General features: G+C 38.4%; 1 protein-coding gene across 8 annotated transcripts in view; it reads left to right on the top strand.

Annotated features, from left to right (window-relative positions):
• Nucleotides 1-27,991, top strand: part of FRYL (FRY like transcription coactivator) — a 300,849-nt gene that overhangs the window by 246,238 nt on the left and 26,620 nt on the right. For 7 of the 8 annotated variants that reach the window (XM_067735911.1, XM_067735913.1, XM_067735912.1 and 4 more), the window contains 15 exons: nt 323-426; nt 2,043-2,228; nt 3,756-3,960; nt 5,240-5,361; nt 6,208-6,398; nt 7,905-7,999; nt 9,064-9,671; nt 9,977-10,074; nt 13,605-13,775; nt 15,696-15,836; nt 19,152-19,349; nt 22,156-22,317; nt 22,490-22,564; nt 22,907-23,083; nt 27,082-27,285. In XM_067735911.1, the coding sequence (XP_067592012.1) occupies nt 323-426; nt 2,043-2,228; nt 3,756-3,960; nt 5,240-5,361; nt 6,208-6,398; nt 7,905-7,999; nt 9,064-9,671; nt 9,977-10,074; nt 13,605-13,775; nt 15,696-15,836; nt 19,152-19,349; nt 22,156-22,317; nt 22,490-22,564; nt 22,907-23,083; nt 27,082-27,285 (2,737 nt within the window). The remainder of the gene's footprint in view (nt 1-322; nt 427-2,042; nt 2,229-3,755; nt 3,961-5,239; nt 5,362-6,207; nt 6,399-7,904; nt 8,000-9,063; nt 9,672-9,976; nt 10,075-13,604; nt 13,776-15,695; nt 15,837-19,151; nt 19,350-22,155; nt 22,318-22,489; nt 22,565-22,906; nt 23,084-27,081; nt 27,286-27,991) is intronic. The other variant, XM_067735907.1, reaches the window with a different exon arrangement.

Here is a 27,991-nt window from a genome sequence, read left to right as displayed (position 1 = left end):
TAGAACAGTTACCGCATTCTTTCGAAATGTATTATTGTACCAAACATGTACTGAACACCTACTATGTGGCAAGCAGTGTGCTAGGCCTTAGGGTTGAAGATGAAGAAAATATGGGCCTTGACTTCAAGGAGCCCTTAGCCAGATAGGTTTTTTCTAAAACTATCATGTAACAGTTTCTTCAGCTGTATTTCTTTTCTTCTTTTTTTCTTGAGAAATTGTATTTTTTCCATAAAAGACAATATTAAAATCTTCAAGTAATTTGCATAAGATTTTCTCTAGGTTTACTCTAGTGACACATGAATAATGCTCTTGTTTGTCATAGGTGTAACATAGCCGTCATCCTTTTGACGGATCTCATTATCGATCATAGTGTGAAGGTGGAATGGGGAAGCTACCTCCATCTTCTTCTTCATGCAGTCTTTATAGGTAATACATATTCGGCACTAATTCCTTCATTTTATATTTTTGTGATAATTGAAAGTCAGTATAGTATGTTTGTTTGCTTTTTACAGGTTGTATTTTATTTATTTTTTAGTTGAGGTAGAGTTGATTTACAATATTAGTTTCAGGTGTACAAATAATGATTCAAAAAATTTTATAGATTCTACTCCATTTATAGTTATTATAAAATGTCAGCTACATTCCTTGTGCTGTGCCATATACCTTTGTACCTTATTTATTTTATACACAGTAGTTTGTATCTCTTAATTCCCCACCCCTACCTTGCCCCCCCGCCCCCCCCCCCGCTTCCCTCTCCTCACTGGTAACCAACTAGTCTCTTCTTTATATCAGTTAGTTGGCTTCTGTCTTGCTGTATTCACTAGTCTGTTTTATATTTTAGATTTCACTTATAAGTGATAACATACAGTATTTGTCTTTTTCTGTCTGACATTTCACTGAGCATAATACCTTCCAGGTCTATCCATGTTGCTGCAAATGGCATTATTTCATTCTTTTTTATGGCTGAGTAGTAGTCCATTGGGTACATAGACCACATTGTCTTTATCCATTCATCTGTTGATAGACACTTAGGTTGCTTCCATGTCGTGGCTGTGGTAAATAATGCTGCTGTGAACATTGGGGTGCATGTATCTTTTCTAGTGTTTTTGTTTTCTCTGGGTATGTGCTCAGGAGTGGGCTTGCTGGATCATATATGGTTGCTCTATTTTTAGTTTTTTGAGGACCCTCCATATTGTTCTCCACAGTGGGAAAGGAGATATGGTTTCAAGAAAGTTTCTTCCTATTTCTCTATTTTCTGTATGTTATTTCCATGACACTTTTTACCGTGATTCTTGTGGTCTAGAGCAGAGTTATTCCTAGCCTCTCCTTTAACCACAAACAAGTCTATTATACCCATTCCTATCATACAGGGCATACGGGTATGCCCTCCAGCAGGAAAAACTCTGTAGCAGGAGTAAAATTAATTTACCTCTGGGACTGGGAACTTTCAGAGTAAATGGAAAATGGAGACGGGTACTAAGTGTTTCCCAAAAGAATTAGATTGTGGACAGTCTGATTATTACAGCTAAAACTCCACTGTGCCCTCTGTAACAAACATGTGGGATCCATCACATCAGCAACACTTTTCATGCTTGTAGGATTGCTCTCCTGAAGCAAGTCAAAATAGCCATCTCCTAAATTTTCCTGATATGTACACGTATTATATAGGCACTGCTTTCTTCTTTCAGTAAGCAAACATCTCCTGACTTTCTGTTGTGTTCTAGGCACAAAAAATGCTTGCCTTTAAAAGTTCTTTTACATCTAGTGTTATGTAACAGAGTATTAGCTTCTAAGAGATTGCTAAATTTTAGACATAAAACACACTGGAAATTTGTCTTGATTCTCCCTAGTCCAGTAGGACAATAGGCTATTGTAAAAGGGTATACACGCTGTAGGCCAATAAAGAACTTGATTGATGTACTATGTCATCTTTCACAAAATATTGTATATAATTTCTGCTTTTCTTTTTAAAATATGAGTTTGATAGCAAGAATACTCACTATTTCTCTTTACTGATGATGATTTTCTACTGTTCTCTTTAGGGTTTGACCACTGCCACCCTGAGGTGTATGAACATTGTAAACGCCTGCTTCTGCACTTGTTAATAGTAATGGGATCCAACAGTAACATCCGAACTGTTGCTTCTGTCCTTCTCAGGAACAAGGAGTTTAATGAGCCCAGGGTGCTTACAGTCAAACAAATTGCACACTTAGATTATACTTTCACAGGTATTTGCTTTAAAAGTACAGTTTGGGGCTCCCCTGGTGGCGCAGTGGCTGAGAGTCCGCCTGCCGATGCAGGGGACACGGGTTCATGCCCCGGTCCGGGAAGATCCCACATGCCGCAGAGCGGCTGGGCCCATGAGCCATGGCCGCTGAGCCTGCGCGTCCAGAGCCTGCGTTCCGCAACAGGAGAGGCCACAACAGCGATAGGCCTGCGTACCGCAAAAAAAAAAAAAAAAAAAAAAAGTACAGTTTGAAACTGGAACCGTACTTCGTTAATTTGGGATCCTGCATTAGAGAACATCAACTGAAGTTGAGATACTAGAGAATATTTTTTAATGTAGTTTTATTATTTTAAGTACCATTGACATTATTTATTAATTCATAGAAGAAGGAATTAAACTTGGAGTATTTGAATCTCTCTTACCTTTAAGGGTCTTTGTCATAAAAATGTTAAACTCTCCACATGTAAGTTAAAGGTACAATGAAAGAGTGGCTTAATTTGTTGAGCCCTGGTTATGACAAAGATGGTGAACTTGTATTAGATTCCCCCTACTCTCAAGATCTGAAAAATTGACAAAGGAAGACATTTAAAATTTTTATTCACTCATTTATACTGATTGCACTTAAAATGTTGTACATCCTGAAGTCTAGTAAGTTCCAAATTATGTATTTGGAAGTAGTGAGGTCCAAATTAATGAGACTTTAATGTAAAATTTATTTCACTGTTGATGTGAATTTGTTTTACTTTTCAAGTTATATTTTCTTTTTCCCTAATAGCCCTAACTTACTTATTTCATTCATCAGTATCATCAGGTTTATAATAGATGATCTAGAAAATAATTGGTTTTTAAAAATTGAAATAAAATTACTTTTTTTTCATAATCATATAATGCCACATACAGGGTTAATAACGTTTTAAAGTTACATACTTAAAGCCCTGTTATTTACTTAAAAACCTGTAGTTAGTGAGAAAACATCTATTAGTAAACTTATTCGCCTTTTTAAACCATGATTAAAAGATGAATGGAATAAAGTTTACTGCCTTTTTTTATGTTAAAGCATTTCTATTCAAAATTTCATAGTTTGGTGTTTGGTTTTAAGGCTCCTTTTGCTATTTTGTAAATGTGGGCATTAGTAATGACCTTTAGAATTATTTAATAATTGACATAATATCAATATAACAAATAGACTTTAAAATTGTCCTTGTTTAAGTAAAGTGAAGCAGAAAGCATAGACTCCTTAACGTAAGAAATTAAAAGTCAGTTCTCATTATATATAGAAGTGTGAATGGCAACCTATGTTGAGGAAATATGCCAAAATATTAGGAAACTGCCAGTTTCAACTTTGTCCAGCAGATGGCAGCACAGGACTGCATAGCAAGTCCAAATCGTTAAGTTTGACTGAGAGGCTCCGAAAACAACGTTTGCTCAAAAACTCACTCAGTGTAATTTGGTGCTTGTGAGGCTCACTTCTTTGAGGGTTGTGGGAGATTGCTTCCATCTGGGCATTCACGCCCCGCGTCTCTTTCAGCAGGTGTTAGCGATTTTATACCTGATTACCAGCCCTCCCCCATGACCGACTCAGGGCTCAGCTCAAGTTCTACCTCCTCTAGTATCAGCTTAGGAAATAACAGCGCTGCCATTTCACATCTGCACACCACCGTCCTCAGCGAGGTCGACATCTCAGTAGAGCAGGATGGAAAAGTCAAAACCCTCATGGAATTCATTACCTCAAGGTAACGTTTGCAGCTCCTACCATTCCTGACGCATAGCTGCGTTAAGTCATGGTTTCATTTGTCAGCTTCAGCGAACCCTATTTTGTTTTCCAAAGGGTCATTGATTTGGAATAGGCAGGTTTGTATTGTGCAATATTTAGAAAATTTGATGCAACCAGAGACTTTCTTCTTTTGCTCACACTGTTATACCTAAGGAGGGCCTTAATCATGAGTAGATACCAGGTACCCAAAGAGGATACAGTATTATCTGAATATATATTTCTGCCTCCATTAGCTACATTAACATTCAATCTTCAAATATTTATTTATGGCCTACTCTTTGCAAAAGCACTATAAATAAAGAAGAAACGTAGGTGGGGAGAAAGGGGCCAGTGTACCACAGCAAGAGCAAAATCACAGACGTGTGAGAAAACAAAGTATTTTTGGAACTGGTGAGTAATCCAGCCTGAGTGTAGTGTGGAGGAATTTCTAGACAAGCTGGAGGACCATGAAGCCCTGGCCAGAGGTTATAGATCTTTTAAGAAAGGAGACATTATCAAAAATCTTTGAGCTGGATGGGGAGGGTGAAGGACCCAATTAAATAAATATGTTGACATGCCGTGGAGTGGCTGGGCCAGTGAGCCATGGCCGCTGAGCCTGCGCGTCCGGAGCCTGTGCTCCGCGGCGGGAGAGGCCACAACAGTGAGAGGCCTGCGTACGCGCAAAAAAAAAAAAATGTTGAGAAAATCAGTCTCATAGCAAAGTATGTGATGAATTAGAGGTGTTACGGACTAGAGGCAGCATGACCACATCTTTTTTCCAGGACACTTTGGGCCTATGGCAATAAGGGGCCTAACCCTTACTAACCAAGCTGGTGAATGCAAAGATATTTTAAAGAAAGAATCGACAAGTAGTTTTAACTTACAAATTATTTTATTTGCATTACAATCCAAATACAGTCTAGCCTCTACAAACGAGACTGTTTTGACCTGTAATACCTAAGCAGTAACCAGTACTCTTCTCACTTGGCAAAATTTGCCATCTTTTCCTGCTACCTCTGAGAGAATTTGACTGTAACAATGGAAGACTTTGAAATTATACGTAACTTGGATCTTCCTGTACTTGCTCTAGATCATTACATATCCAAGTACATAAATAGTAGCAGTAGGCTGTGTGACATGCTGTTTGATTTATTCAACTACTATCCTTTCTAACTGCAAAAGCACATTTTAGGTGAGTATGAGTTAAACCTTAATTAAGTTTAAAAACCAAGGGAATCATGTCTGTTCTCTGTTTTCAGAAAAAGAGGGCCCCTTTGGAACCATGAGGATGTTTCTGCCAAGAATCCTAGCATAAAGAGTGCTGAGCAGTTAACTACATTTTTGAAACATGTGGTTTCTGTTTTTAAGCAGTCAAGCTCAGGTATCTTTTAATAATCATTTCAGATAGTATTTACTTTCAAGCTGGTCTTTTAGTGTGATCTCAAAACTTATGATAATGTTTAGCAAAAAGTTGACAAGTTGACATGTCTAAATTTTCAAAAGTTTCAGACAGGTTTTCTTTTTTACTTACTAGTGATAACAGATTTGTTCTGGTTGAAGAAAAACTGTTACTACTTAAAAATAAGAATGCTACTTTGACGCTGTGGGGTTCTTAGTTTGGTGTAAGACGGCATAATAAAATTACAATATAATTGTTTATTATGAAGCAATTATATTGAAGGAACATAGGTAGAGATGACAAACTCAAATTATTTTTTTATACTGGTTTGGGCTTCGATCTAAAATTTAACACATTCTGAAAATTATAGTAAAATGTATCTAAAACAGTGGTTCTTAGCTAGGGGTGATTTTGCTTCTCAGGACATTTTGCAATGTCTGGAGACATTTGTGTCACAATTAGGGGGCGCGGGGCAAGTGGTTAGTACTGGTGTCCACTTGGGTAGAGGCTAGGGATTCTGCTACACAGACACACACTACACAGGATAGCCATCACAACAAAGAATTATCTAGCCAAAATGTCAGTAATGCTGGGGCTGAGAAACCCTGTTCTCAGGGATTACTTCCCTGGAGATTAGAATGAAGAGTCATCTAAAGTGCAGATGGAATTTAATGAAAAGAAAAAGCATTGACTTATGAAATATTAGTGTCCACCCAGTTTGCCAGGTATTGTGCTGGCACTGGGTTTAACATGGTTATTAGCCTCTGATCCTAACCCCTATATATATCCTGAAAAACAAGCACTTACTTGTTTCCTTTGCTTTCACAGAAGGAATTCATTTGGAACATCATCTTAGCGAGGTTGCTCTGCAGACAGCACTTTCTTGTTCTTCTCGACACTATGCTGGGAGATCCTTTCAGATTTTCAGGGCCCTTAAGCAGCCTCTTTCGGCAACTACACTTTCTGATGTTCTCTCCAGACTTGTAGAAACTGTAGGGGATCCAGGAGAAGATGCACAGGTAGTTCATTCAATTCTTTCAGCAAGTATCGAGCACTCCTCATTGTCAAGGACTTATTGCCAAATGTAAATCATGGCAGGTAGAGCAAGATAATGGTTGTATAGAATTACTGATGTCGGATGCTAACAAGCAAAGAATTAAGAAACAAAGTTGTGTAATTAATGTTTAACAACACACTAATTGAATTAAATAGTGCCTATCAGAAATAGCTTTATCACACACACCTGGATGTTATTCTGAGATGACCGCAAGGTATAAGAGGAATTTAAAGTTAGATGTAAACTAGAACACTGAATTTCATTTGTTAAGATAAATTAAGTGAAATACTGCAATAGAGAGCTTACATAGGTCTGTACAGACTCATGACTTTATTAACACTGTTTTAGACACCGAGGATACAGTAATGAACAAGACAAAGTTCCTGGCATTCTGGAGCTCACATTTCATTGGGGAAACAAGCCTTTAATCCACCAATAAAGTATAATACAAGTTTACTTAGTGATGAATGCTGTGAAAGTAATAAGGTAGAGTAACAGGTTAAAGAATGATGGGGGAGAGGATTTTTTATTTATTTATTTATTTATTTATGATCATCTGAGAAGAAGAGTTTTGAACACATGTTTAAATGAAGTGAGCCCTGTGATAATCTGGGGAAGAGGGCAGAGGGAAACAGGACTAACAAGTGCAAAGGGCCTGAGGCAGAAGCAATCGGCTTTTTAAAGGAACATCAGGGGAATTCCCTGGCGGCTCAGTGGTTAGGACTGACTCGGTGCTTTCACTGCTGGGGCCCAGGGCTCAATCCCTGGTCAGGGAACTAACATCCCGCAAGCCTCATGGCTCAGCCAAAAATTAAAATAAAACAAAATAAAGAACATCAAGCAAACCAATGTGGCTAGAACGTACTGGTTGGGGACCTCCAGAGGCAGGAGATTGATGAGGTAAGCAGATCCAGATCATGCGAGGCCAAGGAGGTTCTGGTGGGAGGTGGGAGTTTACTCTGAACTGATGGGAAACCGCCCATTGGTTTTAAAAGGAAGGTGATGGATATGACTTGCTTTTTTTAAACACTCACTCTGTAGGCTAGGTGGAATCCTTAGGAAGGCAAGAGAGGTCAGTTAAGAGGCTCTTTGTAAGAGTCCAGGCCAAAATGATGATAGTTTGGATTAAGGGGAGCAATGGAGGTAGAGAAAAGGAAGTCAGATTTAGGATTTATTTTTAAAGTAATATTTTCAAGGTGCTGATGGATTCAATTTAGATGTGAGAGAAAGAAACAAGGATGGCTCCTAGATTTCTGACCCAGGTAATTTTGGGTGCGTCGTGTTGCCAGTATAATCAGTTTATACCATTAGTTTGATGCATTCTCATCCATCAGCAAGATCACGTTGCTCAAGAGTTTATTTTGTAATATTAATGTGGAGTTTGTTCTATTTTGAAATCTCATCAGGAAGTGCATTGCAGTTTCTTCTTTCCAGAGTATGATTAATTAAGATCTGCCTTTTTTTCTAGGGATTTGTGATTGAGCTTCTTCTCACGTTGGAATCTGCAATTGATACTTTGGCTGAAACCATGAAGCATTACGATCTTCTTTCTGCCCTTTCTCAGTAAGAACTGAAAAACTAGGCAACCGGCAGACTTGTATTTAGACCTTCAATAGCTAAATATGTGTAATACTATATTGTTCTAATATCGGCAGTGAGAGTACTACCCTTAAATTCAGATGGATTGCCGGTGGGAAAATGAGCCTCAGACAGTGAGACGTGTGAAAGCTCACGGGGCTAGTATGCGGCAGTGCCGTTCCTCTGACACCCTAGTCAGAGACCTTTCTGCTGTGCTACTCGGCTTCAGCCTCAGTGACAGGCTGTATTACTGCCACACTCAACATCCTCTTGTCACCCCAGCAGGCCAGGCTCCTCGGGACTCACACCTTCCACATACTGTTGCTTCTCCCTGGACCAGCCTCTCTTCGAACTTTGTCTTCCTTGCAAATCCCAAATTGGTTTATCCTTCAAGTCCCGTCTTAATATCACCTCCTAGCTAAGTATTTCTAACTGCCCCAGGGGAATGCTAAGCATTCCATCCTTTGGGATCTCACAGTATTTTCTTAATATTTTCATAACAGCAACTAACAGGCTCTAATTTATCCATTTCCATGGACTTTAATGTTCCTAGCATTTTGCATACTGCTGGCACACGTAGAAAGTATTCTGTAATTATTTTTTAATCAATGATAATTAGATGTGAGGGAGAAGGAGAAATAAAAACTAAATTTTTGAGCTTGGTTCTTTTGGAAAGAATGTGAATTGACAGAAATAGGGACATCAGGACCTTTGAGTCTGGGGGTGAGACAAACGAGGCCTGCTTTGGACGTAATATGTACTAAATCCCAGAGCTGAAAGTTATCAGCAATAACTATGGCAGAATTTTCGCTTCAAATCAAACCTCATCCAACCCAAAGTAGCCACAGTGGAAAAGATACTGTTGTACATTTTAATAGGGAGGAAAGAACTGAAACTGGGTTAAGCAAAGTCAGATACACTTAAAAATGATTTTTCCTGGTAACAGGTACCATTTTGCAGTGTTTTCAAGAGTACAGTTAATGTAGCAAAAGAAGCGATTGTGCATGGATTCATCTTTTCTTTTTCTTTCTTTTTTTTTTTTTTAAAAGAACCTCATACCATGATCCTATAATGGGAAACAAGTATGCAGCTAACAGGAAAAGCACTGGACAACTCAATCTAAGCACAAGTCCCATTAATAGTAGCAGTTATTTGGGATATAGCAGTAATGCAAGAAGTAACTCTTTGAGGTTAAGTTTAATTGGTGACCGAAGAGGTGACCGGCGGCGGAGTAATACACTGGATATAATGGATGGACGGCTCAACCACAGCAGTAGCTTAGCGAGGACTCGAAGCCTTTCCTCCCTGAGAGAGAAAGCCGTGTATGATGTGCAGCCCACTACTGAGCCTGCCAGCTTGATGGCCACCATTTTTTGGATAGCAGCATCTTTATTAGAATCAGATTATGAATATGAATACCTCCTGGCTCTCAGACTTCTCAACAAACTGCTGATCCACCTGCCTTTGGAAAAATCAGAGAGTCGAGAGAAGATTGAAACCGTACAAAGCAAACTGAAGTGGAATAATTTCCCAGGCCTTCAGCAGCTCTTCCTTAAGGGTTTTACCTCAGTATCCACACAGGAAATGACAGTGCACCTCCTGAGTAAACTCATTGCTGTCTCCAAACACACGTTGGTGGATCCTTCCCAGTTGTCAGGTGATGTGACTTGAATTGCACCAACTCTTCGCTTTTCTTTAATATAGTGAAATGTTAACTAATTGTTGGTTTTGAAATCTACTAATTTCTGCTTTTCCACAAACAGTTATGGTTTTCTTAATATGTGAGATAGCTTAAATTCTTTGGTAAAAGCAAAAAAAAAAAAAAATTTTTTTTTTAGAAGATCAAGTACTCCAGGAAATAAAAAGAAAATGGTTTTTGTGAACCATGAAAAAAAACATCCTTTAATTTTTAAAATAATGTGCAATAAAATTGGTTATTGTTTGCTTTTTTTTTTTTGATAGGCTTTCCTCTTAACATCCTTTGCTTATTGCCTCACTTAATCCAGCATTTTGACAGCCCAACTCAGTTTTGCAAAGAAACAGCTAGTCGAATAGCAAAGGTAAGCAAATGTGATGCTGGAAGATAACACTTTAGGGAATTTTCTCTGGAGTTTATCTTAAGGGGGGAAGTCTCTTGAAAATCCTTTTACTGTCACTTCCTATCTAAATTTTTATTCTTTTATGCATATGAAGGAGTAATATAGTAATGATATGTTAGCTGCTCAAATGACAGTGAATAAAATTATTTGTTTAGAGTAGCTCTCCTCTGAGTCTGAATCTTTTTCTGCTCTGTTTCCCTACTTTATCCTCTGTCAGTTTCCAAGTCATTCATTCATTTGCCCCCCAGATATGTACTGAGCACTGGATCAGGTGCTGGAAATACAATGATAATCATAGTAAATAGAATCCTTAGCCCTATGGGCCTTAGGATGGCAGTGCAGTCAAGTAAGTAGACAATCACCGTAGAGCCTGGTGACTTTGCAATGGGAGAACAAAATATTCTAGGGACACATAAAGCAAAAGTCTGCCTGGGGGAAGTCATATCTAAGTGGACTTGAAGGGCAAATAAGGTCCCTGGATGAGAAACAAGAGCAGGGCTGAAGGTAGAAATTTTCCAGGCAGGAGAAATTGCATGTGCAAAGGCCCTGCGGAAGAAGAGGGCATAATGTATTTTTTGATTCTGAAAGTTCTCTCTCCCTTTATGTTTGCCTTTTTCCTTCTAACATTCTCTTTATCTTCTCTCTCTGCTCCCTTCATTCTTTTCTCTTCCTTATTTGACTCTTTCCCTCCCATCATATATTTCTTAAACACATATGTAGCTATTTTTAAATCGTTTGTGAACATTTGTTTAAAAGTTTTATAGGTCTTAGTCTTAATTGTAAAAGCATATGATGTTGACATTTTATCTATTTAGTAACGTCCTCTTAAGAACAATAAAGAGATCACAAATACCTTACCTTCGGCTTAAACTTAATTCTTAACTAATTTTATTTTATATATTTATTTTTTTTTGTCACATTGAGTCTTGGAAAAAAGACTTTTCAGGCTGAAAATACAAACAGTTACAAGAAGGAGTTATAGGAATTTACAAGTAATATACATACAACAGGAAATCAGGTGAACTGGAGGGGGTGACTCAATAGTAATATAAGTAAGATAACCTGGCTAAAGCACTGGGAGAAAAATCAGAGAAGTCTGCAACAGAAGGGAACAAGCAAGTAAATTTCTCTGGAAGAGCATTTTATATAAGCAGTTTTTTTCAAACCTGAGATTCAGTTAGCAAGTAGCACAGCAGTAAGTGGAAGGAGCAAGCTTCTAGAAAACCAAATAAAACACCCATCTCTCTATGGCCGCCATTTCAGTACTGTTAAGTGCAAATTTATCTCTGGGTGCCAATGGAGTGAAAAAAGACTACCAACCCAATAAATCACATACACAGTAACAAGAGTAAGAACATTTTCATTATCTGGATAGAAAATGTTTAATAAGTGACGAGAAAATATTTAATAAAATTTGCTGTTGAATCCATCCTTATTTAAATTTCTAAATAGATATGGAGAAATTCTTAACCATTTTAACAGCATGTATTTAAAAAGAAGAGCCATTATTATAGTTCATGGAGACATATCTTAGTTTTGAATATGATGGTTTGTACTAAAAAACCCAACAACATGTATTTGCATTAATGAGGTCTAAAAGTGATTTTTTAAATAATTTATTAAAATGACTTTCATTTTAATATTCTAATAACACACCATTAGGAAAATGTAAACAAAGATTTTATTTTTTTCTACATGAGGGGTAAGAAAGAAAATATAAGGAAAGAATGTATATTGGCTTATTTGGGGATTTTAAGAAAGTAAAAAGCATAAATCCCTTGATAGGGGAAGTAGAAGCATTTGAGATTGGCGGCGGAAGTGCTGAGTAATTTGCTGAGTGTTAGGTCAGGTGAGAAGCACAGCGTGACTGGAAGGCCATAGAAGGCCCTTGAGCTCCAAGCCTCTGCTGTCCTGACCGAGGCAAAGCACAGGAAAGTCCCAAATATCTTTTATGTTTTTAAGAAATCAAATATGTGGCTTGCTGATAGTCATAAACTGCTATTAAGTCTGTTTTCTTCCTGTTGAGCAGCACACAAAGGTTCCCTCTGTGGCCTTTCAGCAACCTGCAGGATGTGAACTAAATTGATTCCTTAATTGTTCTCTCACTTAAACTGTTGAGAATAATTTTCTGCCATTATGTGCTTCCTCATTATGCAAATATCACTCTTTCTACTGTTTGTGCCCTTGGAGAGCACAGAATTTCAAAATGAGGCAACACTTAGGACAAATATTGTCCTTTTTAGCTATTCATTATGGCAAAAATAGTATGCTAAAAAAGTTTGTTATAAAACATACTCTTTTTTGGCTCGTATTTTAACCTGGTAATTCCAAAGTTCCAAAATTAAATCTAAGCCATTTGCTTTACTATAAAATTACACAGCCTATTATTCTGAAGAACTTTCTTCTGTTTCAAAAAATAGGTTCTTAAAAAATCATTCTTTAAAAAAATATTCTTTAAGAATATAAGAATTCTATAGGAATACCTTGTCCTTCAGGATAAGATTAGAATTTACTCTAAACTATAAAAATTTTTGCTGAAGGATAACAAATTTTGAAACTATAAAGTTATGTGGTTTTTAAAAAAATAGTGTGATAAATTATTATATTTTGAAATACAAATCAGAAATATCAAACAACTTTTCTTTTTTCTTCCTGGTGTCTGTTTTATGAGTAAAAGGCTAATGGCATGAAAACAGCTGCTTTTAATGATTTTATAAAATAACTTCCAAGGTACTGTATTAGTCTCTGCATAGTCTTGCATGCTTTCATATCTTGGGCCTACATTTGTTGATTCAGATTCTGTAGTACCGTATCACGCAAAGTCTAGGAAGTCAGTACACTTTGTAGTAGCCTGTAAATGATTGGCCAAGGACCTTAAGAGCTTTAGGTGATTTCCTGAAGAGTAGCTTGACGTCCACACTGGAGATTGCCATTCACTGGAGATGCAGGACTCAAACGTTTTATCAGTCCTCCAATGAAGCCCTTTGACTGTATCACACAGGTTGAGGCTTCTGCAGTTGACTGCCCTAGTGAGATACCCTGGACAGCTTGAGACTAAAGCATTTCTTCTTTGGCGCAGCAGCTCCGAACCTCGCTGAGGATTCCCACGTTGAGCCTGCCTGTTTAGTTATTTGTGCACTGAACCGTATATAGATTTTACAAAACAAAACTCTTTTTATGAAATGACACACAGGGTTTACAAAAACATTTGGGTTTTTACCAAAGACATTTTACATCAGACTGAAAAAAAGCCATACTACTTAACACCCACGGAAGTGCTTGACATATTAATCCTCTCCGTATGATCTAAGGCATTCTCTTAAGAATGGCTTGTGCTTTTTCCTCTTCTGTTTAACTTCTCTACCATATTGAAATAAAATGCATTAACTCTTCAACATATATATCTAAATTGATGCATTAAATAAATACATTTAGTATAAAATCAAACTTAACTGTCTTTAAGGGAATGAAATTTTTGCTTGCTTTTTTAGGTTTGTGCAGAAGAAAAATGCCCAACGCTTGTCAATCTGGCTCACATGATGAGTCTGTACAGTACGCACACGTATTCCAGAGACTGTTCTAACTGGATCAACGTAGTGTGTAGATACCTGCATGACTCCTTCTCAGATACTACATTTAGTCTTGTGACTTATCTTGCAGAGGTAAATTCAGTCCCCCAAAAAAGGATTTTTCAACTGCTCTGTGGCAAAATTTTCAAACAGATTTTATTTCTAGAAGCAGCACTGATGCTAATTAATCTTCAAATTTTCTTTGAGAGTGAATATAGGTAACATCTTTTTTTGACGAAAAATATAGGTAATATCTTTCAAGTAAGGAGGAAGTTTTTATAAAGGTTTTTTTTTTTTTCATTTTCAGTGTTTATTTCCTCGTTTACTGTCCTTAAGTGACATAAAGCTCATAATGATATAAACCTCACCTTTATTTCAAAAGGCAAATGGGTTTTTTCCTGGTCTTGATCCTAGGGAATGGTTATCTTTTTGTTTCTACAAAACCAGCTCTTGGCTTTGAGATCCTTTCTAGAATAGTAATACAGCATGCAAAGTCATTTCTGCTGGGCAAGTTTTAATTTTGATTAAAACTATATTTCCTTCCTAATGTAAAATAAGATTTGGGGGGGAGTAAATAGAATTTTTAAATCTGGTGATAGAACAGCATGAAAAGTCAATACAGTTCACCTTGAACAACGCAGGAGTTAAGGGTGCCAAGCCTCCACACGGTCAGATCCACATGTAACTTACAGTCAGCCCTCCACATACATGATTCAACCAACTGTGAGTCCTGTAGTGCTGTAGTATTTACTGCTGGAAAAAACCTACATATAAGTGGACCCATGCAGTTCAAACCTGTTATTCAAGGGTCGACTGTATTTATTTGTTGAAGAACTAACTTCGTGCCTAGAAAAGTAAGTTATTGAGTAGAGAGCCACGAGGAGACCCTCAAAAGGAAGAAATTCCTAGTCACTAAAAATGTTTGTCAGTGATACGTTCCTTTTCAGAAAGTTGACCTCTGGCAGCTAAACCTAACACACTGTACAAACTTAAATTACTTGTAACTCAATAAACATTTTAAGTATTGCTCATAGCACTGTTTAACTTAGCTAAGTCACTGATGGTGAGCATCATAAAGTGCTCAGGACTGGTGTGGAGTTTTAAGGTGTTGGTTTGGGTGGGTTTACTCCCATCGACTTTATATTTAGGTGAGCCAACAGCGTGAGCCCTCTGCCTGAGAGCTTCCTAACCTGAATGAATGCGCATCGCTAGGTTATCTTATACCTACACCTGTAGGACAAGAGCCAACATAAAGCCAGACCTCCTTAACTGGCTTTGAATTTAAGTGCCTTTGTCTAGCTTTCACTTTTGCGCCACCATAAAGTTCAACACTAAAGCAACACTAGCGCTCCCTGAAGACCCATCATGGGGTTCTAAGGTCTGGCACTGGCCTGCTGGGTACCACATGTGGGCCGTGTAGTTCCAGTCTACAGAGAGAATGCTTTGTCTCCAATGTTACTCTTACTAGTGTAAGTTATCCTTGTTTTATGATTATTAATAACTCTCAAATTATTACTAACAACAGTACTGAAATTAATCACACATATTTAGAACTACACATATATAATTTAATTGTCCTACAAACCCTATGAGGCAAGTGTTACCAGTTTTATTTTTAAAAATCAAGGCTCAGAGAAATAAGAAACTTATCCAAGATCACATAGGTAGTAAGTGGCTGGTGTGAATGGCTTGCGGGTAGTTAGTTATTTGGTGACGGTGGTGTAGCGGTTTTTCTCTTAACCTAAAATAAATGGTGCTTAACTAAATTAGTTAAGGATATAAAAGAAAGCACTGAGATTAAGATGACAAGTAATCTGTCTAATTCTCCTTTCTGCAGCAAGGACAAGTAATAATAATAGACATTACCTTTTACCTTCATTATTCTCTGGATTTCTGATAACTCTAACCATGAACTCTTAGGTTAAATCTGTTATGGTTTTCAACATCACTCATGTAAATCCTGTGGAATTTTCTTTAACCTGATTAAAGTGTACTTTTTAATATTACTTTCAGTTGTTAGAAAAAGGACTGTCCAGTATGCAGCAATCATTACTACAGATCATCTATAGTCTTTTGAGTCATATTGACCTCTCCGCTGCCCCAGTGAAGCAGTTTAATCTGGAGATCATAAAGATTATTGGAAAATATGTACAGGTGAGTGACCCCAGATCTCATGTATAGAAGTGTTTATCTCGAAGCAACTTATAATCATAAAAAATTGGAAACACCTTAAGTGTCTAAGATAGGGGAAGTGGTTAGTTCATAAATCATGTTTTCAGGAATAGTTACAACACGAGAAAATGTTCTCAATGTGAGTGATGTCAAGCAGAATCTGAACGGTAGGATTGGCATGATTCCTGATTTTTATTTTTAATGATTATGTCCTCGAATGTACATTTCAGGAATCACTGGAAGGAATGTACACAAATGGCAGCAGTCACTGTCTCTGGACAGTGTACTTTGTACCTTTCTGTTTTTAACCAAGTCCTACATAATGAACAGATATTACTTTTAGAAACAGAAGAACTCTTTGAAGAGTCTGTATTTTAGAGTTGCTTTCTGTGTCTGGTAAAAAGTGCCAGATACTTAGAAAGTAGAAAATCAGACTTGGTTTAACTGTAAATGGCGACAAGTTAACTTGGTCTGTACTGAATTTCACTTTAGAACTATCTGTAAGAAAGGCCTTGACAACCAGAGCAGTATTGTGGATACAACTGACCAAACAGAGCAAACTCTTTGAGAGCCTTAACAGATTAATACTTTGTGTTTCTACTCCAGTGATACTTGTATTCACTAAAGCAAAATCTACAAATGGAAATACTCAGCTGCAATGAGTTTGTGTTCTGGTCCATATCTGAAAGTAACACAACTGTATTAAAATGTTTTTCAGTATTTTTATTGGGTAATCTGGGTTATTTTTTAGATTCCCTTGAAAATCAGTGATTGCAAATATTAAAAAAAAAAACATAGGTTTCTTTGGTAACCCTGTGTATCTTCTCTATTTTTATCTCTTAAGGAGCAAGACTTCACCATTCAACAATTATATTTTTTTTTCCTAAAGCACTTTTCTCTTTTTTTTCTTAAGGCTTAAAGAAGTTAACTCATCAGATATTTGCTGGATCACCCGCAGAAATACATAGCACATTGAATTACTAATTTATGAAACATAGATACATTTCTTTGGTTCAGAACCACAAGCTTATATGCCCACTGGGCCAGCAAGTAACCATAAGAGGGCATAGATTTATGACTAAGTGAACTGCACATTCCTCATCTAAAAGGAACAGCACGACTAAGAATGGTTGCCATGTTGGAGTACAGGTCCACTGTGGCCAGAACTTCTAATTTTTCTTTTCTAATTTATAAAGAGAAGCTCAAAATCTGGGTTTTTCTTTAAAATTGCCTAATTTTAAAATGTCTCAAATTTCTTTTCAAATTTCTTTTTATTTTTTAATTAATTTATTTTATTTTATTTTTAATTTATTTATGTTTTGGCTACGTTGGGTCTTTGCTGCGCGTGGGCTTTCTCTAGTTGCAGCAAGAGGGGGCTACTCTTCGTTGCAGTGCACAGGCTTCTCATTGCAGTGGCTTCTTTTGTTGCGGAGCACGGGCTCTAGGCGCATGGGCTTTGGTAGTTGTGGCTCGCGGGCTCTAGAGCGCAGGCTCAGTAGTTGTGGCACACAGGCTTAGTTGCTCCGCGGCATGTGGAATCTTCCTGGACCGGGGCTCGAACCCATGTCCCCTGCACTGGCAGGCGGATTCTTAACCACTGTGCCACCAGGGAAGTCCTTAAATTTATTTTTAAATGTTGGGTAAACCAAGGTTATATTTAGCTGACAGGTCATCCCAGTTAGTGACTTCTGCTTTATTCAAATATATGTATATTCAAATATATGTATATATGTATATTCAAATATATATGTAAATGATAATCTTTTACATTTAGAACACAAGTACCAATATAATTTATGGAAATATCTCTGAAGAGATTTTAGCATTTTGCAATGCCCAGAGCTCCTAATTATTTCCATAAGAAAAAAATGATGATGATTTTTACATAGTCTAACTTTGTTAAAGATAAACTGTTTTCTACGATGATGTGCTTAAAATGTCACAGTGTCATGTGGACTTTTTTTTTTAATTTATTTATTTATTTTTGGCTGCGTTGGGTCTTCGTTACTGTGCGTGGGCTTTCTCTAGTTGCAGCGAGCGGGAGCTACTCTTCGTTGCAGTGCGTGTGCTTCTCATGGCGGTGGCTTTTACTTGTTGTGGAGCACAGGCTCTAGGTGCGCAGGCTTCAGTAGTTGTGGCACGTGGGCTCAGTAGTTGTGGCTCGCGGGCTTCAGTGGTTGTGGTGCACAGGCTCAGTAGTGTGGCTCACGGGCTCTAGAGCGCAGGCTCAGTAGTCACGGGCTTAGTTGTTCCGCGGCATGTGGGATCTTCCTGGACCAGGGCATGAACCTGTGTCCCCTGCATTGGCAGGCGAATTCTTAACCACTGCGCCACCAAGGAAGCCTCATGTGGACATTTTTAATTACTAGTAATATTTTATGCTTTAGATGTCTTCGTATCAAGATGTTATTAGCTAAATTGGATAATTCATTTCTGCCAAAGATTTTTCACTTCCTTTTTTAAGTAGTATTTTCCCTCTCTCAGAACTGCCAACTGTGAAACAATATGTATAATACAAGGTTGAAGTTTGATTTTGGTACCACAAGAAAGAAAAAAAGTCATTTTTATATGATTTTCAGTAGGCAGTAAAAAGAAAAGTTCTAAATTTTTAATTAGGCATTAATTCCTCTCCACATATACGTCTGTCATATAAATCATTCCTAAATTATATTGGCAGAAATATACAAAACTAAAAGCAGAAGAATAACTCGAAAACATAGCCACCATATATAGGGGGAAAAGTTCACCCTATACAGCTCAGGAATCACTGAGAGCATCGTTTTAGCACAGCACTTATGCTTATTATTCGGGGCTTGGGTCATTAAGAAAAATCTGAAATTTATTTAGTATTTTAATATTTTTATGTCTAAAAAGTATGCGTCAAAAATTGTTTATCTCCAAGACTTAAAACATTTAAAGTTTTAGAGTCTTAAAGCCATATACTTCATTCATCTAGAAAGTTCACATATATATACAACCCCTTTGTTTACCCCAACTGCCAGATTACTGTATTAGACTTTCTCAACCAATAATATTTATAAAGCACTTATTGGGAAAAATGCAAAATATTCTGAGCTGGTAGCATTATTATATGTATAATATCTCATAAATTTAACCGTACAAATAATAACTTATTTTCTTTCCTTTTGTAACTCAGACCCTCTGTTAGGTACCTCAAAGTAAAAATGAATAATTTACAAGGAGTTTTTGTAGAAATAAGATTTTCATTGTCTACAGTGTACACTAAGTTTTTGTTCTTAGTTAAATATGTATTTGTCTATTATTTTTTGAAACCAGAGTCCTTATTGGAAGGAAGCCCTTAACATCTTAAAACTGGTGGTGTCTCGCTCAGCAAGCCTTGTCGTGCCCAACGATATCCCCAGGACCTACGGAGGAGATACAGGTTCTCCTGAAATATCCTTCACTAAAATTTTTAATAACGTCTCTAAGGAGTTGCCTGGGAAGACCTTAGATTTTCATTTTGATATATCTGAGGTAAGATGCTCAGAGATTGATAAAGGTGCTCTATTAGAAATTTTCGTTTCTTCATTTATTCATTCTGTCATTCCACAAGTATTGATTGAGCTCATACTCAGCAGTAGATGCTGTGACAGGTGTCATGAAAATGGGGTGGGAGTGGGGAGAAGACTGCTCTCAGGGGAGAAGGCCTATAGCCTCTTGGGGAGATAGGCAAATAAACATTGTGATGAGTGCTTTGGCTGGAAGTAGGTTCGAAGTTCTATAGGAATATATAGCATGTACATCTAACCTGATCTGGGCTGAGTGTTGAGAGATAAGTAACCCTAGACAGGTATATATGGAAGTCTGGGGAGGGGGGAGTAATCCAAGAAAAAGCAGCATGTGTGAATGAAGGCTTGTAAGTGTGAGAAAGCGCGGCGCTCTGGAAACTTCCATCCAGTTACTGTGGCCTACCCTGAGCACGGAGTACAGAGGATGGAGGTATAGAGTAGGATGAGAGAGGAAGCTGAAGGCATAGGGAGCCGCGAGGTCACTGGCATCTTGTCTGACGAGATGGTTTTCTCTTGAAGCAGTAGGCGCTCTTAAAGGATTTTTAGCTGGAATAGGAAATATTAGGATTTGCATTTTAGGAAGATCACTCTGGCAACAGGATAGAAAATGGACCAGGGAGGAGCGGGGTAGAAATTTTTAAGGAATCTCTTAGAGTAATTTGGGTAAAAGATAATGTTGGACTGTGTCCCTAGGCAACTGCAGAGGAAACAAAGAGGGAAGGGATGGTTTTCAAAAGTCTGAGGAAGTAATTGATGGGGTTTGATGGGAAGGAGAGGAGGTGCTAAGTAAGGAACAGACAAGGACATTTGCTGTGACAACTTGGTGAGTGTTGGTGCCTTTCAAAGGGGATGGAAATGCAGGGAGAACAGGTATTAGCAGGGAAGGAGGGCGTGATGAGCTCAGTCTCGGGTATACTGGCTCTGAAGAGACCAAAAAACATACTGACGGAGGTGCTGATTACCTAAAGAGATCTGAAGTTTTAGAGGAAAACTTGGGCGGAAGGAAAAAGTTTAAGGGTTTTCAGTGTCATATAGGTGGATGGTTGAAATCATGGAAGGAAAAATGAGGCTAAAATAAACTGAGATTTGAGAAGCCTTACATGTTAGGGCTAGACTGAGGCAGGGCCCCCCAGTCCGGAGGGACTGACTATGAACCCTGAACTGAACTGAACCCTGACTATGTTACATATTAATATCGATACAAATCTCATGCAAAGATTTTTTGACCCTTGCGGAGAGCATCAGTTTTGGGTTTTCTCCTCCAGAAACTCAGCCCACTCTTGTTGGCTTTGGTACCATCGAAATGGTCTTTCACAAGCCAAGGCAGGAATTTTTCAAGAGAAAAGTTATTGATCAAGTATTGGGGGGTGGGGGGAGTTGAGAAAGATAACAGCTGAAGATTTACTCATGTTTTAATTGATAAGGATTATATAGATTAAAAAATATTTTTGCAGTTTAGTCTTGGTCTTAGAATTTATCCAGAGCTTATTGGTTATTTTTTTAAGATAGAAAGTATGTTTACTGCCAATGTTTTGGTTTCTATCACCTGAGAATTTCTAACATGGAATACATAGAATGGGAATATGATAGAGAAACTGGGCTTTGCTGTTCTTCTGAGTCAGAAACTGATGGTGTCACAATTATTTTGTTGAGAACGGTGGTACGAATCCTCAGAACATTTTATCTATATCACATAGTTAATTTCAATTCGTTTCCTCAAAAAATTCCCAAGTACCTGCTCTGTGTGGGCACTGGAGATATACTAGAGGAGCAGTGATGAGTCACACTCAGTCCAGGGACTCCCGTATAGCAGGGGGAGAGAGGCACAGAAACAATCACCATCACCTGGTAAATGTCCAAGTACAATTACGCAGAGGTGGTGGTGGTATCAGCATAGGCCTCCTTGGAAGTCTGGAGGCAATGTTCAAAGTGATTAGGGGTTTGCTTGGCACATGTTCTATGCAAAGGAGGTGACATGTGCCAACACATAGGTCCACAAAGGCACCATATGCTTGGGGAGCAAGCTCAGCTCTGCTGGAGTGTGAAGTTCAGGAGGGAGTGGTGGAGGCTGAAGTTGGGGAGATAAGCAGGAACCAGATCATAAGGGGACTTGGGTGACATGCAAGTGAGCTTAAAATTATATTCAAATGCAAATTTGAGACACTTCACAAAGCCAAGTAAATACACATGTTTTGGATCATCCAACGTTTGGACTCATCATGGAATTTTACAGAAATAAATTTTGGAAATGTTACATATCAGATTTGCAGTAAGACATATGTAGATAGCTTTCTCTTTGAAGTTGTTACTTATCTTGAATATTTGCCAAAGCACCTTATTGAAGCACACAACATGCATCAAAAAAACACCAGAATATTAATAGACATTAAGTCTGAGTGGTGAGCTGACAGGTGATTTTTTTTTTAATCATTTTCATATTTTCTGAGCTTTCAAAGAGGACCTATTTTATAATCATGGGGGGAAAGGTGAAGATGGTCGTTTTTAAAGAAAGATCTGTATTTAAAGTAGGAATAAGTTCTCCAATAATCTCCTCAGAGACTGGTTCCCAATAAAGTGAAATCTTATGATTTAAAAAAATATATATATCATCATTACCTTTGATTTTTGTAGTATCTGCCTTACGCTAAGTAATCTTTCTCCTTATGCTGTTTTTTTTTTGGCTGTTTATAAAAAATGTCATTATAGATACGCTATTAACCCATTTATGTTGAATTATTTGAGTCAAACACTGGCGTTTTATTTCTGTGTAGACACCAATTATTGGAAATAAATATGGTGATCAGCATAGCGCAACTGGAAGAAACGGGAAGCCGAAAGTGATTGCTGTGACGAGAAGCACTTCCTCAACTTCTTCTGGTTCTAATTCTAATGCCTTGGTGCCTGTTAGTTGGAAGAGGCCACAGTTATCACAGGTACATAAAAGAATAAGAACCTGCTGTATAAAAAATAAAAAAATAAAATTTTAAAACAAGATTTAAAAAAAGTTCATAGAATAGAAGAATCCATTTCATTCTACGTATGAGAACTTGAGAATTTGTCTTAGTTTATCAGGAATCGTAACGTTTGCATTTTCTTTCTCCTTAGCGAAGAACAAGAGAAAAGCTAATGAATGTGCTTTCTCTCTGTGGTCCAGAGTCTGGTCTTCCGAAGAATCCATCAGTGAGTAATCATGAAAACCTGTGTAAAGGTTTTAACAATCACGTTAGTCCATGAAGAAACGGAAATTATTGTGTCTCCTTGCTTGCCTTTTCTAACTTAATCTTACTTACAGTGTTGACTTAGAATGAAAAAACTATTACTTGCCTCTCTGACACTTGGCCGCTATGCTAATTAAGCATACTCCCAGTTAGACATTAGACCAAACTGAAGCTCTGAGCTCATTGACAGATGAGGCCTGCAATGGCTCTTAGGGCACTGATGTCCCATATTCAGAGTGACAAAGCTGATGGATGGCCTTTTTCTGTTCTGTTTTGTTTTGCTTTGTTTTTGGCTGGGGGTCAGGTTGTATTTTCTTCTAATGAGGATTTGGAAGTCGGGGACCAACAGACTAGCCTCATTTCTGCAACAGAGGACATAATTCAAGAGGAAGAAGTAGCTGTGGAAGATAACAGCAGTGAACAACAGTTTGGCGTTTTTAAGGATTTTGACTTTTTAGATGTTGAGTTGGAAGATGCAGAGGTAAGGATATGGGCTTTCTTTTATAATATTTATACAATAGTTAACAACTGCATGAAAATGAAGGATTTAACCACAGGATCTTTCCTGATTAAGGGCAGGGTAAAGTCAAAAGGTAAAAATCTAAACTGGGAACTAAACATGATTAGTACAGTTAGGCATAGCAGAATAAGTCTGAAATAAAAGGAACATCTAATTTTTCATCTTTATATTTTAAAATATAGAGTAAAAATGGATTTCTTCGAAAGTATTTTTTTTAATGAGGGTACGCTTAGACTTAAATGTTTGCATGAATTATACAAATTAATGTGCAGCAGAATAGTAAAAATTACATTTAAATATATCAGACATGGGGAATTCCCTGGCAGTCCAGTGGTTAGGATTCCACGCTTCCACTGCAGAGGGCACGGGTTCGATCTCTGGTTGGGGGACCAAGATCCTAAATGCCGAGCAGCGTGACCAAAAAAATTAAATTTAAAAAATAAAATAAGGGCTTCCCTGATGGCGCAGTGGTTGAGAGTCCGCCTGCCGATGCAGGGGACACGGGTTCGTGCCCTGGTCCAGGAGGATCCCACATGCCGCGGAGTGGCTGGGCCCGTGAGCCGTGGCCTCTGGGCCAGCGCGTCCGGAGCCTGTGCTCCGCAATGGGAGAGGCCACAACGGTGAGAGACCCACGTACCGCAAAAAATAAAAATAAAATTAGTTATTTTTTAAAAAATTATCAGACAACTTTAAAGAGGGTGGCCCTGAAACTAAATTGACGACTAAGGCGCCTTTGGCTCCCTTCTGGAACACTTTCCTGTGGCTGAGATTCTGCCTATGACATTGATCATCACTTTCTTCTTTAGGTTGGAGCCAGCTCTCTCAAATGCCTCATTTCATTCAATACCAAGGACTTTGTCCTTGATATTGACTCCATTTAGAGAAAGTTGATAGTTGTGTCAGTTTAGATGCTTCCTAAATGGAAAATCCAACTCGGAAAGTAGATTCACGCTCCCAGAGCTGAGCCAGCCCAGAGTTAGAGCTTATTTTAGACAAGGCTCAGTGAGGTTTCCGGCTGTTTCTCTGCAGTTCTGTAGGCTCTGCCCTTCTCTGCAAGTCAGCTTCACCTCAGACGACCTTGGTTATGTCCACACACAGCAGTGTTAAGAGGAAGCAGGGGTCACTTCCAGAAATGCTCTCATGAAAGTAAAGAAGTTACTCTCCGAATGCTTTTAGCACGCTTCTTGTCACATCTCATTGGCCCAAGTTGGGACATTTGCCAATTTCTAAACCAATCATTGTGGCAAAGAGAACAGGATTGCCCACTGCCCTGATTGTGTTAGGCAGTTCAGGGCCTATTCCTGTAGCTGATGTCAGTCAGTCCCCTAAACAACAGTCTCCTAAATCTGAAAAGTTTACATCAAACAGATCACAAAAATGTTCATTCTAAACTTGTTACAAATGTCTATCTTCAAGAGCCCCAAATGCCTTACTGTCAAGTATCCATACCGTGTCACTGATACATCTCTGTTCAAAGACATTAAAATCGCTCATATAACTTGCATGCATTCATCAACCCTCTTGAAGGGATGTTTCCTTTGGCTCATATAGGTGAGGTGGAGGAATAAAATGTAATGGCTTCTGCCACGTCACACCATTAGCTGTTGATAGGAAGCCAGTTTAGGGAGGTCCTCCTGTGTGCTTCGGCCCCCCAGACCCCCCACCCCTGCAGATATGAGGGTATGACCATGGCGCCTCAGAGATCAGCAGAAGCCCTTACCCTGGCTGAGGGGCGGCACAGGCTCCTATGTCCTAGTTCGCCATATTCCCAAAGACACCACTGGACAGGTTCACAGGAGCCCAAGAACAAGTATTATTCAGCGTCTTACAGGGCAGTGGCTTTTAAACTTTTTTTTTTTGAGCTGTGGCCATTGCTAGTACATTTTATATCACATCCAAGTGTATCTGTATGGACGCACCTTTAAAATAAAAATTTCAAGAATATGCATCCTTACTCTATGCTATGCACAGTGATATTTTCTATTCCTTTCATTTGTTTTTTGTTTTTTTTTTTTAAAAAGAGCAGGTCACCAGCCTCTAAAATTGATGTCGCTCCCACAGTTTGAAAAACATGTTGTAGGAAATTGGACAGACTTGCACAATCAGGCAAGGACGTGTGGTGGGTTCAAGAGACCTGCTGCCCTACCTCACGGGCATGAGCCACTTATAAATTCTTCTGTAGTTACTTGCTTTTTTCAGCGCAGAATTTAGAATCTCTAAAGGCTGGCTCTTGACATTTTTGTAATGGTCAGTTTCTTTCTTTTTGTTTGCCTTTTTTTTTTTTTTTTTTTTAAAGAACAATGCAAATACTTTCAGGTTCATCCAGTACTCTAAAATGTCCATAGTAATGAATATGACTTTTGAATAGAACCTTAGAAGGAATTAAAGATGCTTATTGTAGTTCTATCTTTCATTCAAGTCACAGTAATTTGGGGAGGGTGGTGCTAATTTATGCCTCATAATTAGGCCAAATCAAATGATAGAGCTTTTCTAAAACCTAAAGATAGTCTTGCTTCGAACATGGTAAAAGGAAGTACTTTGCTACAAAACAAACTTGACTGCTAATGAAACTTCTAAAATATTCCCCAACCTTGAAAGCCCACAGTGTGTATTCATTCATTCACCAGATATGTATCAAGGGCTGTTGCCATTATTATGTATTCTGCTACATCACAATATTTGAAATGATATGTTCTAGGAAGGTGGCTTTCAAACTCTGACCTGCAGAGCCTTAGGGCTTGTAGGATACCTGAGAAATAGGGAAAGATCCGAGGACTCCTGGCCACCTTTTTCAACCGGAGCAGCCCTGGTTTTGTTCATCAGTTTTGCACAGTTGATTTCCGTCGTAAATTTCATTTGACATGAGTATTCCTCTGCTTTATTTAAAAAAAAAAAATCTGAAAACCTCTATTCTGGACAATCCCTCTTGAGTAAAGGAATACACATAAGTCATATTTTGCTAGCCAACACACTGTAATTTGTCATCAGGGCTTAAGAAAGAGGAGCGTAAGAGTTATATCCTTACAAAAGGAGGATCAGCTTGGAATAACAGAAACGTTAACTTATATAAATCCGTAAGTGGGGCGAAATTGAAATTTGTCTTATTTCCTGTTGACCTTTTGAGATATGTTTTGATAAATATGATCTTGATTTTAAACTACTTTGTAGCAAAAAATGACCATTGGGTGTAGCCAGAACCATGCTACAGTCTAAAATAATCGTGAACCTGTATGTTGTCAACTGAATGTGGGTATTTTAAGTCAGTTTTACATTGTATCCAGCATTAAATCTATGTAAATTTTGAAGATTTTCCTAAAGTTTGTGTTGCCAAAGTGTATCATAGAAATGTTGTTTTAAGTGTCTGTCTCTGACTTTTTCACAATATATTTTGCATAAAAAAGTAGTTTGAATCACATGTTGGCTTCCTGCACAAAGCTTAATCCAGAGCTTGAATCAGTCTTTGGGTTTGAGAAATCACAAAGAGTTTTCCCCAAAAGTGTAGCGTATATTTACATGTTTGTCTTCGTTCTTTCTAATTCTGTGTGTTTTCCTTTTTGCTAACCAGGAGCTGCAGGTAAGTTGCAGCCTGGTGTTGTGGATTGTTTATTTGTTGTCATCTGTGATGTATTTGTCTTCCTTGTGGTCTCATCTGTGTTTGTGTATTAGAATAGAAATGGCCTAGGTAGTAGATTTAGTTGGTCCCCAGTAATATAAGATAGAAAGTCAAGAGAATTCTTTAGTTAAAACAGGTCATTGACCAAATATTTTGATCCCTTTAAATATTATAAATATTGAATGATGTTTTAAAAGTTTCAAGAAATTGAAGGGCTGATTGAAACTCTGCTTATGATGATGCATTAAGTATTTCTCATCTTGGTGTATGTTTTCCCGCTGTATTACCTCTCCTATATTTATAAGCATGTATTTGAGGTCTTAGAAACGATGTCTTGCCTTTCCAGGGTGAAAGCATGGACAATTTCAACTGGGGAGTCCGCAGGCGCTCACTGGACAGTATCGACAAAGGGGACACACCATCCCTCCAGGAGTACCAGTGTTCCAGCAGCACCCCCAGCCTGAACCTGACAAACCAGGAGGATACGGACGAGTCCTCAGAAGAAGAAGCAGCACTCACAGCAAGCCAGATACTCTCACGCACGCAGATGGTACGCTGACCTTTTCGTACAGTGACAGCTGGCCTCCTTTCTCCTAACTTCCAACTTAGTAGTTACTGTTTCTCTATATTGTGATTTTCATTTCAGTGCGGGTGAAATGCACACACTGAAATGAAAATACAAAATTGTAGCCGCAGTGCAGTGTTCCATTATTCATGACAGAACTAACACACATTCGATACTGTGTGCCGCTTAGCCGCTGAGACGTATGTGCTATTGCTTCTCTCCTAGTAACAGTGAGTCGTGCTGGGCACTTTTAGAGGCCCTCGCCTCGAATGATACATGTTTTGGTATCGGTGTGAGCACCGGCACCGCTTAATTCTCCACCTGCTTTTCTTTCCTCGTCAGCGTGGAAAGATGGAGCACAGCTTTGCTCTCTTTGCAAGATCAAGTCAGTTATATGGAGGTTCTGACTTGTATTCCAAGGGCCAGATGGAAGATATTCAGAGAGAGATGAGAAAATGAAGGCTGCAGGAGTAGTCTGTCCGTTCAGAAATGTGGAGTGAGGGGAGCAGCGAGCACGAAGTGGTAGCTGGCTTGGAACTTGAAGGTGGCAGGACGAGGGGAGAGAAGGGGTGTGGATTAGCCACCGTGGCCCACGCGATGAGGAGTCAGCTAGTGCAGACCAGGCGGCAGCTACAGTTACAGCGCTCTTACATGAGGGCCCTTTCCATGCCTCTCTTTAATTGGGCCCATT

The sequence above is a fragment of the Pseudorca crassidens genome, chromosome 4 (genome assembly GCF_039906515.1).
Source record: "Pseudorca crassidens isolate mPseCra1 chromosome 4, mPseCra1.hap1, whole genome shotgun sequence".
NCBI lineage: Eukaryota > Metazoa > Chordata > Mammalia > Artiodactyla > Delphinidae > Pseudorca > Pseudorca crassidens.
The sequence above is the reverse complement of the archived record's forward strand: the minus strand, read 5'-3'. Positions and strand labels throughout refer to the sequence as shown.